General features: G+C 50.3%; 1 protein-coding gene across 1 annotated transcript in view; it reads right to left on the bottom strand.

The window, feature by feature from the left end:
• Positions 1 to 298: 298 nt before the first annotated feature.
• The window catches only part of THSD4 (thrombospondin type 1 domain containing 4), a 485,342-nt gene continuing 469,888 nt past the window's right edge, over positions 299 to 15,752 (bottom strand). Inside the window, 3 exon segments of the mRNA XM_032469213.1 lie at positions 299 to 6,347; positions 6,811 to 6,955; positions 11,019 to 11,198. Of these exon segments, the coding sequence (XP_032325104.1) occupies positions 6,205 to 6,347; positions 6,811 to 6,955; positions 11,019 to 11,198 (468 nt within the window). The 3' untranslated portion in view covers positions 299 to 6,204.

The following is a 15,752-nucleotide window of genomic DNA, read 5'->3' as shown; positions in this document are numbered from 1 at the left end:
GTCCCAGCCCTCCCTGCCCCGGGGGAGGTTTAAAGAAATACCTGTAAAAGTGCAGTCCTGTAAAAAACATGAAATCCTGTAAAAGTGCACATACCTGAGTGTCTTCTCTTAAGCTCCTCAGCCAAGGCTGAGGCTCAGTGGAAGCCAGCATGTGATGTCCTGTGTTCCCAGCTGTCTGAGTGTCCCGGCCACCCCCAGAGCCCCACAGGCCAACTGATCGCTAAAGGGCTCGGCTGTGTGAAGCAACGTGAGCAGAAACAGAATGAGGCCTGAGAAAGCACCAACGTGTCCACAAAGCTGAGTTTTTAAAACCAGTTTATTGTATTTTTACAATAATAAAAATAAATTAGTCATACACAAAAATAGTTGTCATTTTTGCTGAAGAGAAAACAGACTTCATTCACTCATATAATGTGCCCTCTGCCCTCCACCTCCTTGAGCAGTAACTGACACCACAGGGGTGACACGGGGCAGGCGGAGAGCATGCCGGGGGTTCCTCGCTCCTGACTGTGCAGGTGACAGGACCACTCAGAGCTCCCAGCCAGCAGTCGCCATCCGGGGACCCTGGAGGCGTGGTCACAGCAGGGACTGCCTCCCATCCCAGGGGACCCTGCCTCCGTCCCAGCTCAGCCTCCCAGCAACTTACCGCGGGTGATTCTAGCAAATGAGGCAGGACAAAGAGAAAGGCCGAAAAAGACTTGCCTGGTTCCTCCTCCAAATGTGTGTGTGTGTGTTGGGGGGGGTGTGAGGAGAGGGCAGATTATATGAGCAAATGTGATATTTAAGGTGGAAACGTGGCATCCAGACAGACCTGTTTCAGGTACAACGCCAGGCGTAAAAGCCCCTGAACGCGTCAAAAAGCAGAGTAATTTATATTTAAACTTGAAACCCAAGGAATTTGGCCAGTCAGTATACTGAATCGTAACTACGGACTTAGAACAGGACATTGCGTGCAGCAACTTTCCAGGAAGCTGGGTTAGTAGGATCCCATGATTTTACACAAGGGTGGATCGAATATGCAAATAAATACCTATTAGGTCCCTTTAAAATTAACATATTCTAAATAATAGAACTATTTTGGGGTAGTGACTCATTTGGCCTGCAGAGTTCAGAATACACATTTCCTATAAACATCTTGTATTTACAAAGAACAAAATAATAAGTTATAACAAAGTATATCCTTCCATCAAACTGAATGGTGGGGATCTAGGGGGGTCAAGGCAAGTGGAAATTAGGTTTGGGTAACAGAATGGCTTTCCTCTCACTGAGGCAAAGGACTCAGTGTCTGGAAGATGCTGAGAAAGCTGGCTGGAGGCTCCCACCCTGTGGGGGTCACTACTCCGCAGCACGATGGCGGTCTCCCACTGATACCCACTGAATAGAAGGAACCAGGAGTGCGGGATGGTTCACAGCGGAGGGGGTGACTTCGCTCCAGCAGAAGTGCGGGAAAGCAAAGAGGGTCCTAGTCTGGTTGAGGCTCTGTCCCCATCAAGGTGTGGGACCCTGGGCAGGGAACTAGCCATCGGGACATCTGGTTACTCACTTATGAAGCAGGACCAGATGGGGCAGCCCTGGCCAATTTGCTAGTGGGTCTCTGAGGGCCGAGGCCACGGTCAGGTCTGGGGGTGGGGAGCAACGCTGGGCTCAAGGCGGTAGTCATAGCAACGGGAAGCACACGTGCCATGTACGGGCCATCCCAGAGCAGGCGAGTCACTCAAAGCTGTCCTACTTAGAGTCGCCAAAGCCCAGACTTGGAAAGAACCGTAAGAGTTGTGTTGCCCCACCTGGGTGCTGGAACCTGCCCTTCAGCGTCCACGACAAACGGCCATTTGGCCTCTGCTGAGTCCTCCAGGGACCACCCACAGAGCCCTCTGCCTTCCGAACCTCTCACTTGCAGAAAGGCGGTTCTCCCGCAAGAGCTAAAATCTGCCTCCCTGCACGTTCCCCTCCTGGGCCTCGGACGGCGCGCAGGGCGCCACCCCAAGGCGGACTGCCTTCACGGAGCCCTTTCCGCTGGTCCTCCCACCGCTCGTCAGGGTCGGGCACGCTCATCTGAATGTCACCTGTTATCAATATTCTTCCTAAAGTGTCCGACCACTGCCAGCACGGCTCACCAGCGCCTTCTCCTCGTGCAGCCTAAATGTCTTGTGTTCTTGTTGTTGTTTATTGTGGTTTTTTGGGGGTAGTTCCACCCTACTTTCTTGACCCACACTGAGTTTAGTCAGCTGAAACTCTTCTACCTCCCCCACCTTGTACCTGTATGTATGTACATTTTTAAATCCAAAGGTGGGACTTCACGTTGCTTCCTGGCGAACTTCTAAGATCCAGGTTTTGTTCCTGTCTCCCATTCCTTTGTGGTTCTAGAAACTGTCACTCAAGATGTTCTCTCTCCAACTTCCTGGCATCCACCACATTCACCAGGAAGGTGTTTGATTTCCTATTAAGCCACATTCAAAATGTTCCCTATGCAATGATCAACGCGTGGGCCTCCACCTGCCCGGCCGATAGGGGTTTCTTCGGGTTTGATTATTCAGCCTGTTTTAAGGGAAGCTGTGTTTCCTTTTACCACTTACATGTATGTCTTCTCTATCAGAAAACTGGTATTTAAATTCGAAGATGGCTATATTAAAGAAGAAGAGAGCCACTGGTTCAGAAAGCTACTAGTAACATCTGGGCTTCTCTCTCTGCCACGCAGCTTGATGGAAAGAAATGAAGCTAGTGTCCCCCGTTTCCATCCCGCGGGAAGGCTGCCCTTTTTAAAGGAAAGAGTGTTGAATGCTGAGCACTTTGAGGGTAAGGAAATGACACAAGCTCTGAGAACCCTGGACCAGAGAAGTAAGGCAAAGGGACAGCAGGGGACAGTTCTGAGCGCCTCTGTCTTGCAGCAACTCCACGGCAGGGACAGACTGTGTGCTTCTGGGTCCCCCACCAGCTTGCCAGCAGGGGCACCAAACACACTTCTAATGAGCTGAACTGACTCCACCCAGTGGCCGGGTTTACAAGCTTTTTTTTTTCTTTCTATTTTTTGGGCTTAACGTATTTCTTAACGTATTTGTTCCGTTTCTAGAGGGAGAAATGTGAGTCAACGGGAGGATGGGAAGGATGAGCTGCACTGAATGGCCTTTGCGTTGGCTGCAAAGGGGCACTGTTTCCTTTTCCTACTAAAAACCAAACTACTTCTGTTTTAGTGTTTTGTTGATTTTTTTGTGAGAAAAACATAGAACAGCTTTAATTTATCTTATTTAAAAGTTCAGAGCAGGGAATGAGGCAATTCGGGACACAGAAAAAAAAAAGCTATATTAAAATGTAAATCTCAATTCTGTATTGTGACCAATTAAGGGAGCCGGCAGAGGACTGAAAAGGAGATGGGGGGTCACAGAGAAGAGGGTGAGAGAATGGGGGCCAAGGAGGGAGGAAGCCATCAGAAGGGCGCTCTCCCCAGACTCCCTCCCCAGGAGCATCGTCACTGGACACACTCACTGACCTTATCATGTGCGTTGTGCTGAGAACAGAGGCATTTAGACATTGATGCAAGAAACAAGGAAATTAGTAAAAACTGGATTTCCAAGGCAAGTTGATAAAAGCCCTAATCTAGTCATTTATAACCTTTCCAGAGATAAATGAATTCCAAGACTAGCTCAACTGTTTGCTGCGAAAGAAAAAAGACCCCTATTTTCTGTACTTTTTTCTCCTAAAGACACGGGATTGACCCATTTGCTTCCACCCAGTTCTACACCTGGCAGGATGGCCATTCTCCTGGAGGACCACTGCCCTTTTAAAGAATTGTTAGGTGCCATCTGGGAGCCAGAGGACACTGCTGGGCAGCAAAGAGACGAAGCCATCACTGCCCCAGCCAGCTGTGGGGGCCCCGAGTCAGGAGGACCTGGCGTGCCCCCTCCCACGTGACGGAGAATCCCTTCTAGGCTGGAGAGCCCCTTCGGTATGTGCGGGGCAGCCTGGGCGGCTAGAAGGCCTTCCCTTCATCTGAGCTGAAACCAGCCCTTCTGCTTTTCCACCCGTTGGTCTTGCTCTGCCCCCCAGCAGGTGGAGAAAGGCTCCTCCAAGGAATCCTTTGAACGATGGGCTTGTTCAGCAAGATCGGAGGGCGGCTACGCCAAGGAAATGCTCCCCTGGGACAAGACGCAAAAGCAGGTGGAGAGAGCGGGGCAGTGGGCACTGGACGGAAATCACCTACTCGCTTGGCTTCTCTGGTCTGTTTTTGCTTGGTGGGCACGGGAATCTGGGCCTCTGCCCTATGGCTTATTGCACGAGTTACATTAAGAATCAGGAGAGATGGGGGTGCTTTGGGGAAATGGTGGCTGGGGCTCTCCAGGAAGAGAAGGACACCTGCAGAAAAGCCATGTAGAATTGCTGAAAGTCCAAGGGTCGTGGGACCCTAACAGAGTGTGTCAGACTGAGCTGGTGGTACTGCTTCCTGAAGCTAAGTCATCATCAAATTAGCAGAGTTTTGGGTTAAAGGGCTCATGAGAGAAACTCGGTTGCTACGAATTTCAGAGCAAATGCCCAGAATCGTAGTTCTAAGTAAGATAAATTTTCTCTAAGCTTCCAATTTGTTTAGCCTGATATTTTCCTTAGAGGGTGTAAGAACACACATACATATTTTCCCCACCCTCTTCTTCTCCTTCTTGTTAATTGATTTTTCAGAAGCTTATCTTTTGATATGCACTTTCTCCTTCCAGCCCGAGGCCTCTGGCACTACAGAGTGAGTTGAAGTCAATCAGGGAAAACTGCCGCTACAGCCATGGCAGAGTTGTTCACAGCCCCTTCTCCCAGGCTGGCTGCATTAATAGAGATCTCAGTGCTTCGGTCTGGGAGGGGAAATGGGTTATGAGTCATGGAGGCACGGAGGGATGCAAAGTCACAGAGAGAAATCCGCAAATCAAACCAGAAGGACCCAAGGGAGCCTCTTTCTAACATAAATATCTAGGGCTTTTGTTGGGATGGGTTGGTTAGACTTTCTGCTGGGCAATATGTGGTATATGGCCCAGGAAAGGTGGCTGAGGACAGGGCCAGAGCCCAGGGCACAGAGCTGTGCGCTCTGGAAGTCAGCTCCGGGAGATGAACAGTCACAAGGGCCCTGATGGGGGATTCCATGGGCAGCACATATCGCTGGGGAGAGGAATCAGAATTTCAGTCACCCTGTTACCCCTATGGCTTTCTTGTCTCATGGCATAGTTCCATTAAGGATGGGGTTTAAGAAGACATGCAGAGTCCTGTAACCAGGGCTGTGACTTTGCAGGGGAAGGGATAAAAAGAAATAGACTCCTGGAACAACGGAGCACAAGGGACAAAGACTTGACCTTTGGCCAGAAGAGAGAACTCAAAGGTCTGGGCTTTGTTTGCTGATGGGGAAACTTCTTGGCTTCTTGGTCTGCAATGAAGCTACTTCCTGCAGACCTAAGACTTCTGGGCAGGCCTGGGGGTGAGGGTTTTGTGGTCAGACGACTGGGGTCGGGACTCAGCTCTGCTGGTGACCAGGTCAGTTACCACCTGATACGGCAGGTCAGCTACCTAAGCTCAGTCTCGGTTTCCTTGTTAGTAAAATGAGGACAATCATTCACTCCCCGCCTCCCCTTCTGGGGTGTTGCGAGCCGCTAACGAGCTAATACCTCTGAATACACCTCGAAACAATAAAGCGCTATACTGGCATGAGATATCTGTGTCGTAGGCAGGAGAAGAGCCTGCTGTCTGTGAGAATGAAAACAGGCACAGCCGGGGGCGAGGTAACGGGGGTGCGGGCGCATCAGCAAGGCTCTGCGGCAGCGAGGCTCTGCGGGGGTGGGGTGGGGGGGTGGTGCCGTCTCCTCTGACTCTCCAAGGGGCGCCGGGGCTGGAAAGGCCGGGCGCAGCCGGGATGAAGCAGCGCCCAGGCAGGGCCCGGCTGCCGACTCACTCGGGACGGGGGTTGCCCGCGCGTACACTCACCCCCCCAGCCCCCACCCACGCGTGGTTTGCAGACAGCGCAGGTGCCGGGGTCCTGGAGGCGGGGTCATCAGCTTACGGCGATGCTCAAAGGATACCGGTGGCCTTGCTCCCGGGCACCGAGTGCACACGTTACGAAGGCGGGGCGGTGACTTAGGCGGCCGGCAGCGCCACAGGCCAGGGCGCCCCCTGGCGGGGCGGCGGGCAGCCGGCACCCCTGCTCGCAGGCTCCGGACCCGCCAGCCGATGCGACGCGGCGGGTTATCTGCTCCCCAGGAAGCCCGAGCGCCTGCTGGCCACGCGCGTGCAGGAGGCGCAGCAGGCGGCCGTGTAGTAGTTGTAGACGCAGAGCCTCGCCTGGACCACCACGTTGCAGTTGTAGTACCGGTCCCTGCAGTTCTCGTCTGCGGCGGGGGGGGGGGGGGGGGGGACGACACAGGGAGGCGGCCTGAGCGCCCGGGCCGCGGCGCCAGGGCGGCCGCGGAGGTGGCCGCTGCTTACTGCCGACGGCAGGCGTGAGGTGGGACGGCAGCCTCTATGCTTGCTTTAACCGTGAAGCTGAGACCTCTCTACTCTGACCTTAGGGATGATGGATCCAGTTCTCTGAGTTCACTGCCATTTTATTCAACTCCCATTTGGGCTTATCTGTTGGCGGGTGACTTGGATCCCCAGCTGTGCTATAAACAGCCACCGTAAAGCATGAAATTTACACCAAAAGGGGGCTGACCCACCCCCCTCGGCCCCCGAACTCCGTGACTCTGCGCAAGGTCACAGAGAGGCCTAGACGGCTTTGGCCGTGTCACACCAGGGGCCCTGACGGAGCTTAAGAAAGACGAGTCTTTTACGCCAGGAGAGGAATCTACTTACCAACTTCAGGGACACAGTCCTGAGGGTTACAAGTTTCTCTCTCTCCTGGCTTCAGCTGAGGGTCGCAGAGGCTGCTTAGGGTCATGTCGTCCGACAGGCAGCGCACCTCGCGGACGCGGAACCCGCCCTGGCAGCTCTTGGAGCACTGCACGGGGAGGCGGGGGGGGGGGGGGTTCAGCTTTCTCGCGGCCCGCTGGCTCAGCGCACCGGAGAAGGCGGATAATGGGAAGTTGCGGACATCTCCAAAAGGAGACGGAGTATTAAAACGAACTCCCCCCGCCCATCAACCAGCTTCCACACCACCAGCTCCAGGCCAGTCACGTTCCCACCTACACACCACCCAGGTCCGTGCCCCACGTTATTTTGAAGCAAATCGAGACATCATATCACTTCTTCCATAACGTTTCAGTTTGTGGCTCTAAAAGACAAGGACTCATAAAAATACCGCAATACCAGTATTATACCTAGAAATTAACAGTAGTTCTGTATCAGGGGTAGAGTGCCTGCTAAGCATATGCAAGGTCCTGGGTTCAATCCCCAGTACCTCCATTAAAATAAGTAAATAAGTAAATAAATAAACCTAATTACCGCCCCCCCAGCCCAAAAATAAATAAATAAATAAAACCAAAAACCAAAAACAACAAAACAAAACAATAGCTACATATCTTCAAATGTATATTCGGTGCTCCTGTTTCCAATTTTTTACATGTTGGTTTTTAAATACAGTTTTCTGTTTTTTGAATCAGGACCCACATCAGGTCTGCACATTGCAGTTGTTGGATATGCCTTCTATGACTCTCTTAATCCACAGGTTCCCCTCTGCTGTGTTTTTTCCCCTTGCACCTCATTTGTTGGAGGAGCTGAGTCGTTTGTCCTGTGGAGTTACCCACAGTCCGGATTTTGCTGACCGCATCCCCATGGAACAGGTTAACTCATTCCTCTGTCTTCTGTATTTCCTGTAAACTGGAAGCTGGATCCAGAAGAGGCCCTGACAGGTGCGGGATTGGTCTTCTGGTGCTGAGACTACTTCACAGGATGCATGTGGTGGTCTCTCTTTGGGGGCGGCTGGCAGCCCGTGATGGGCAGTAGCTCATCGGGGCTGAAACGATCCATGGGGATCTGCTGTGTGTGATGAAACTTCGGTCTTGCTTGCAGTGGGAGGTGCATGACTGGTTAGTTCACTTGGCTTTGAGAAATGGTGATAACACCCGTCACCTCTTCTTTTACAAGCCAGGAATCTAAAGGCCCTCCCCCCCTGCTCCTTACATACGCGTAGTCTCTGCTTGCCCAGGGGCACAGCTTGTTTAGGGGAGAAGGGTAAATGCTTGATCATTTTCTTTCTTTATCAGGTTTCAGAAGTGAGTAGGCTGCCTGAATATCCACCAACGGTGGGTCCTCTAATTAGTTTTTTTTTTTTTATCATATAAGCTTCTAATAAATGGATGGATTAAACATACACAGTGTATTTCGTTCAATCTACAGGAGTTATTATTTTTTCTGAGGCTCATTGATGCCCCGTCAGTGGCTAGCAGGAGCCCCTAAAAGCTGATTCTTGAGTCCTCTGCATGTGAACTCAGTTGCCTTTGAGAACTTCCTTGCTTCCCGGTAGGAAAAGACATCCCAGTCTCATCTCTACCTGTGCAGCCCCGGACCTGGAACCAGCCACTCTCTAAGAAGGACGGCTCCTCTTAGTGCAGAGGGGTATTGTGAAACCGCATTCTGGCTGATGGGAGTGCCCTTTGCTGCTGTCTTGCTCACTGTTTCTAGGCTCTTTCAATGGGTAAGACAGGAAAAAAATTTCTTTAAGATAAATTAATTTGTGATTTCATACTGTTATTTCTAATCCAAATTCAGAACAACAGGATTTTCACTTAAATCTCTTCTATTTTTTGTCTGTATCTTCTTTCTCCTAAGTTGAGAATCCTATTTCTCAGGGATGTTGGGGATAACAGAGCCATACCATCATATTATCATATATGCACTATCACACTTCCAGTTCCATAAAGCAGATTATTCATTTACCTGATCACACATTATATACCCAACCACCTCAGAACACAGTACGGCAGCTGTCACTCAAAAATGTGATTATTGCAAACAATGTAAACGTTTTTCTGTGGCTCTTTCTGTGTTTAGTGATGGACAGCCAAATTACTGTGGTTTAGAGCCACGTGCAAGTGTGCTGATGCCACCAACTGGATACACATTTAGGTTAATTTGCTTCATTGCAGTTTCCATTTTTAGGGATTCTTTTTAAAAAAGTTTGCCTTATAATTATATAAAATATTTACTTAGTTGCAAACTCAAATTTATAAAACAAGATAAATTAAAAAATGTCCAGCTTTCGTCACCATCTTTGCTACCATAGTAACTACTTATTTCACATTTGTTTCGGCTTACTTATTTATTTTCAACTTACATGCAGAAAAATTCACATTTTGTGGTGCTCAGTTCTGTGAGCTTTGACAAATTCAGAGTCACGTGTGTCCCACTGCCAACGAGGCAGAAGGTTTCATCACACACAACAAATCCCCGTGTTATCTCTTTGTAGTGAGATTCGCACAGCCCGCTTCCTCCGGCAATCACTGGTCTGGCCTCTGCCCCTACAGTGCTGCCTTTTATAGAATATTATGTAAATGGAATCACACAATATATAGCTTTTGGGGTCTTTCGTTTAGCAAAATGCATTTGAGGCTCCTCTGTGTCATGGGAAGTATCAGTTCACTTGTTCCTGTTCCCGAGTGGTGCCCGTTGCTTGGATGCATGCACCGGTCTCCTTATCCATTGACCAGGTGAGGGACATCTGGGTGGCTTCCTGGCAGGTGTGTTGGAGTTTGTCTCCTTTGATGTGGCCTGGTGAGCCTGGCCTTTTCTAGACTCTCCAAACCAAAGGGCAGAAGAAAATGGTGCTCTGTGCCTGTGTTCTCAAGGGCCTTGGCCAACATCAAAATAATTAAATGGTATTTCTCAGAAGTCGGCAGAGCACCTTTGAAACTCAACACCTCCCTTGTTGCCATTTGCCTCCGAGGTGTGGGTCACCACGTGCCCAAATGGCCACTGTCACCAGAGCAGACATACACAGTTTGGAAACGGAATTCTCAGCTTGTATTCATGTATTTTATAAGCAAATCCCTTCGATCACCTTTGAACGATATTGAAAAAGGCTCTGGTTTTGCTCTGGGCTCACCCACAGCCACTGCTTGAAGACCTTTCGTGACAAAAAGCAGAAAGAACCCCCGTCCCCCTGTGTCGAAGCTGTGCTAACTCGTCACCAGGAACATGGCCTGAGGAGGTTTTCTGTTTTAGGAAGTTTCTTAAAAATAAAGTCTTCCACTTGAAAAAAAAAGATGTATCACTATTTCCATCCTTTGCCATTTCCTGCCTTAGTCACCTGTGTCTGTACTAACTCTGCCTTTGTCTCTGTCTCTCTTCATTTACACGCTCCCCTCCTTCCTTAGAAAAAGGATTTGAGAAGGTTTGTGAAATACTTAGACAACCACAAGATAAAAAAAAAAAATTAGGAAGCTGGGGTAAGAAGAAGATAAAAGTAGGAAAAAGAAAGAGAAGCCGGGGAACATTAGCACCTTTAAGCCACTTTGTAAGTTCTGCTAAGTTCTCTCTTAGAGTTGGACCACCATTTTGGCTCTGAGTTCCCTGGCAGCCAATTCAAAGAGAAAAACGGGATCAGTCCCATAATCCATATTGTCTGTAGGAATTTTAAAAACTGTAGACACACACACACACACACACACACACACACACACACACAGGTGCGGAGGCCTGACAAATTCCTCCAGTGCGTTTTATCACGAGGTCACTTCATGCATGCTGTATTCTCAACAGCATCCCTTGAACCCCTTCGGCCATCAGTCCTCTGCAGGAGTCTTACAGCTGGAGCCAGCTCACCCAAGGAGCAAATTCCTTGGCCAGGCTGGACCCGGGATTGGTCTTTGCAAACAAGATCCCAGCTGATTCTTATGCACACAAAAGCCTGCGAGTCACTGTTTTATGGCCTCTACCGTTTAGAAATCAGGACCGTCCCAGCCTCACGCTCCCCCAGACCAAGCAGGCTGAGTCCAGGGTGCCCCGACTAGGGAATCTGCTTGAGGGCTGAGCCCGGCGCCTGGTGCCCAGCAGAGGGCCCGGGGTGCCAGTGGCAGGAAAGCTGATGTGCGGATGCAGCCCCTACCTGGAGCTCCACGACTCACCATGCTCCATTCTGTGCTGAACCACTTGGCCCCGCAAGGCTTGAGGTGGCAGGATTGCTGGCTGGGGGGTTTCTCCAGGAAGGAACACTCACGGGGGTCCAGCACTTCAAAGGTGTCTGCGTTCTTCCTAACACAGATCACCTCCCTCTGCTGGGTTCCGCTGCCACACTCGATGGAACACTGCAGAAAGTAGCAGAGGGAGACGGGTGTCACATGCGGGAAAGGGGACCAGGGCTCCTGTCCGCTGAGGGACGTTCCCCGGAGCTTTCCACCATGGAGTCAGCGAGGAAGAGCCCCAGGGCGCCGGGAAGCGTATCTGGAGGAGAAGCCGCACGCAGGTTCCAGTTTTCCCGACAGTTCTGTGTCTGGAAGGAGAGTGGGCGCCCTGAGTTTCCGCAGCCTGAGATGCTGGACGCTGAGACCCTGGTGCCCTGGTGCCCCCCAGCCTTTCCCACAGGAACACGCCAGCCAGTCGATCTGGTGGTTTTGTCGGGTAGACTCTGACACCTCTCACTGTGGATCAGTGAACTGACTTGCTGGTTTATCTGCTGGGTTTTTAGGAGGCAGACACTGGGAACGAATTGGTTTCCCAGAGTCTGCGTGCCTGTGGATAAAGGGCTAAATGAAAATTCTGTGGGACACACGAAGCTCGGAAGAAGACCACAGACTTGAGACACCGTCAGCCCTCCTGCGGTCAGCCCTCCGCCCCCTGTTGGAAGGCAGGAAGCCTCTGACTGTCCGACCGCCTGACTTCCTAACCTGGAGCCAAGCTTGCTGGGGTCGTGGCCACAAAGAGGCCGGTCAGACATTTCCACGTCTCGGTGCGTTTTGTTAGGTTATAGAAATACGGTGCATGTAACTGCTCATAAATTACTCCGTTTCATATCTATTACTTTGTAAAAAAATGTTTCTTGTTCACATTTGGTTTACTCTTAATACTTTTTGATTAAAAATTTTTACAAGCTGTGATCTATATAATTTTAAAGACTTTAAAGAATCTACTCCCTTTATGAAAAGCCTGTTAAAAACGTCTACGGCTGCAACTCTTAATATTAGCCTCGCTTCCACAGCAGGTACATGCGAAACAAAGACGGGGGGAACCCACGTCACTGCCAGGGGAAAGAAACAAGCCTAGGCCCGCAGACCCTGGGTCAGCCGCACAGGCCACAAGCAGCACCTCCGTTAGCCATTGCACTTCGGGCCTTTTTTCTCCGCCATCTTCACAGACATCGGGAAAATGACAAGGCTCCTTAGTTTATTTTTCCCACTTTCTTCCATGTCATTAATTAATTAATTAATTAATTATGCTGGAGGTTGGTCCAATCCCAGCATCACAGGCAGACTGTGTTGCAGCCACGTGGTTTGTGGGGCGTGTGTTACGTGGGGTTTCCCTGCACGTGATCCTTCTCATCTGCGTGTAACACTGCGTATCACAATGTTAGTTTACTATTGGTTTGAAGTATATTTGTGTTCATATTTCTCTCAAGTGCTGCAGACAGTGAAGGAACTGGAGGCAGGAGGGGAGCAACAGGCTGCCAGGCAAAGGTCTGGCTTCTCTTGCAGGAGTGAGGTGCGTGCAAAGGGTCTGGGGGTGGTGGGGTGCTGGCGGTGGCAGGAGAACCTTGGACTGAAGTCAGGAGACAGGGAAACTAGTCTAGACATCGTCACTCAACAGTTCGGAATCTTAGGCCAAGACACTGCACCTCCCCAGGTCTCTACTGTCTCACCTGCAAAGGTGGGGGCAGGGACGGTTTGGAAACCTGCTCTGAAAGACTCCTGACTGCTCTGAGGGTCAGAGTCTTTGCTGAGTGTTTGGCAGAACTGCAGGCTGTGAAGACCTGAGGTGATTTTACGGCGTGTTTGGAAAGTCCTTGAAGATGCTAGGTAATTAGGAGTGAATGAGCATGTCTCAGGCTCCTCCTACCGTAAACGCCCAGCAAGGGCAGAATCCGCGTGTCTAGGACCCAGTGCGTGGATGTGTGTGGGGGTATATGGGTTGCATGAGACAGTATCTAAAAACAGGAAGGCGCACTCATCCTTGGTGGGCCAGAAATTACGGGGAATCTTTGGTGAAAAGACGGATGAAATTGAATTGAAGGAGAAAGTCACAGTCCAAAATGCAGGGCAAGAAATCTCCGTGCTTTGCACTTTCTAGCAAAGAGGAAGGGGCTCAAGTGCTTCAGGTGAGGATGGCGGTGGACGTGCGGGTATGAGGAACAGGAGGGAGGCCTGGGGGCAGTGAGACAGTGATCGGCTAGGAGACTGACCAGGAGACTGACTGCGCCACGGAAAGGCAAAGCCACCTGCCCCTACTGGGAGCATTCAAGTCAAAGAGCAAAGGGAAGACATTTCCAGACGTTTAGGGGCTCAGAAAACTCACGGCTTACAAATCCTTGGGAAGATTTGTTGGATTATGGTCTCTCCCAAAATGAAAAAGAACCAGGAAGAAGGCATAGGAGACAAAAGCAGAAATTGGCAAAGACTTCAGTAAAAGCTACGGGTACTAAATGGAGATGGAGTTTCTTCTGGGCATGATGAAAGTGTTCTGGAATCAGATCGTGGTGACAACTGCACAACTCTGTAAATATATTAAGATCACTAAATTACATACTTTAACAGGGTAAATTTTATGATGTTGAATTATATTTTGATTAAGAAAACTTTGGAGGGGAAAAAAGGCATTTTAAAATTTAAATTAGTATTAGTATTTTCTATAAAATTAATTAACATTAATATGGAGCTAAATCCAGATGACCTCAGCATCGCTGTGGATGTACTGCAGACTGAGAGAGGACGTAAACAGAAGAACTTGAGGCTTCTGTTTTCTTTTAGGGGAGGACGTGGTTACTGATGCCTCGACGCTGATAGAAATATCAAAGTTTAAACCATATGCTAAATCTTTTTTCTTCTGTTATCACTAGATGAATAAAAATAGGAATGATAACTCCCAAAATGTTAGAGGGGGAAAAGGAATTAAGGAAACCTGACCAACACAAACGTGTGGAAGGAAAGAGGGAAGAACCCAGCAAAGCACGGCAATGGAAAACCAAACAGAAGACACAAAATAAGGTGGCGGGAAAAAGTCCCTGCAGATAAGTGGTTACAATAAATGTGAACGGTTAAAATGCAGCTCTTGAAAAATAGAAACATGTAGACTGGGTAAAAATGAAGACAAAAATAGTCCCACATTCAAAAGACTTAACATAAAAAATGCATAAGAAGCTGACAGCGGTCTTGCAGGTGAAAATCAACAATAAGCAGCAGGATAACGCAAACACCAGATGAAACGCTGGCTCGTGGAGGAAAGCGCAGGAGGCAGCGCGGGGTCTAACAGGGACGAGCGCTTCCCCTGAGACGTGGCAGCAGCCAGGCCTGTTCCGACACCTAAAGAATCCCTGCAGTCGGACTTTGGTGGCTCACTGATCCGAGAGTGAAGAGAGTGGCGCTGTCTGCTCAGACGCCACTGGGGATAAACGTGATGCAGATGCCGGGGCGGGCGAGAGGGCTGCTCCCTATGGTTAAAGGCTGTGAAAGGCCCCCAGGAACTAAGGAGGCCTAAGGGAGAAGCAAACCCAGAACCTGCAGGGAAGAAGGAAAGCTCCTGGGCATGAGTAACAGACCTGGAGGAAACCCTCACCAGCGAGAGCCGGCTACTCTGCCTCCAGAGGAGAGAAGGCCTCCCCAAGCCTGCTGGGTCTCTGTCTCTCCCGCCGGCTTCTCCGCACCCGCAGCACGGCCCCTGCGAGGCCCCGTGCTCATGGCTTCCCAGGGGGTCTCTTCCCCGAGTCCACATTCAAAGTCCCAGCGAAGGACTCCGTTTGGCTCGGCTTGGGCCACACGTCCACCCTGGACTGGTCACTGTGACCAGGCTGGTGGGGTGTTCCAGAGGCCCATTCTCATGCAAACCACGCGGCTGGAAGGAATATTTATTTTTCTACTCTTAAGTCAGTTCATGTTTAAGATTTACTTTCAATAAATAAGCGTGCTGCATTTCATTTTCTTTGGGGATAATATCGAACTCTGAGGGCAGGGAGGTGCCGGCAGGCTCTGACCTTCTTATAAAGTCAGAACTAAAACCTTGCCCACCGTCAACCACGTCCCAACCCTTTGGATGGCAGGGTAATACATTCTATGTTTCTAATCTTAGCAGAAATGAATGCCGCCTTCACCAGGATTCGCACGCTTCTCAGTTCTCCGAGGAGGTCTGCAGTCGACAGGAGGCCCACGGCAAAAAGCCCCGAGCCCTGATCCCGCTCCGCTTCCGACCCTGGGGGACGTGCGGGTGAAACGCACTGCTTCTCCTGCCTGTGCGGACGCTGTTCTGACCCGACATTACAGGTTCCCAGGGCTCTTCCCGGGGCCTCGGTCTCCAGGGCCACTCGGTGCGATCAGTGCCCCATACACACTCCACTTCTGAGTCACCCTTGGGGTCTAGATCCTCGGTGCTTTGCTGCCAACAATGAGATAGAAACACTGGCAGAAGAAAACAACAAGCACGGAGAAAAGGACAGTGATATTTAGTAAGTGCTCCCCGCATCCCAGGCAGTGGGGACCCTTTATCTGTGCCGCACCTCATGAAAACCCATTGACAACCCTAGGAGGCTGGCATTATTACCCTCATGTTTGGGTGAGGAAACAAGCTCAGAGGGGTTAGATTACCTGCCCCACGTCAGAGAACCAAGGGAAGCAGAGCTGGGGTCAGTCACCGCGTCTGTCTCCCTCTGATACCCACTC

This window comes from Camelus ferus, chromosome 27 (assembly GCF_009834535.1).
Source record: "Camelus ferus isolate YT-003-E chromosome 27, BCGSAC_Cfer_1.0, whole genome shotgun sequence".
Lineage (NCBI taxonomy): Eukaryota > Metazoa > Chordata > Mammalia > Artiodactyla > Camelidae > Camelus > Camelus ferus.
Note: the sequence above shows the minus strand (reverse complement) of the source record. Positions and strands in the feature narration are given on the sequence as shown.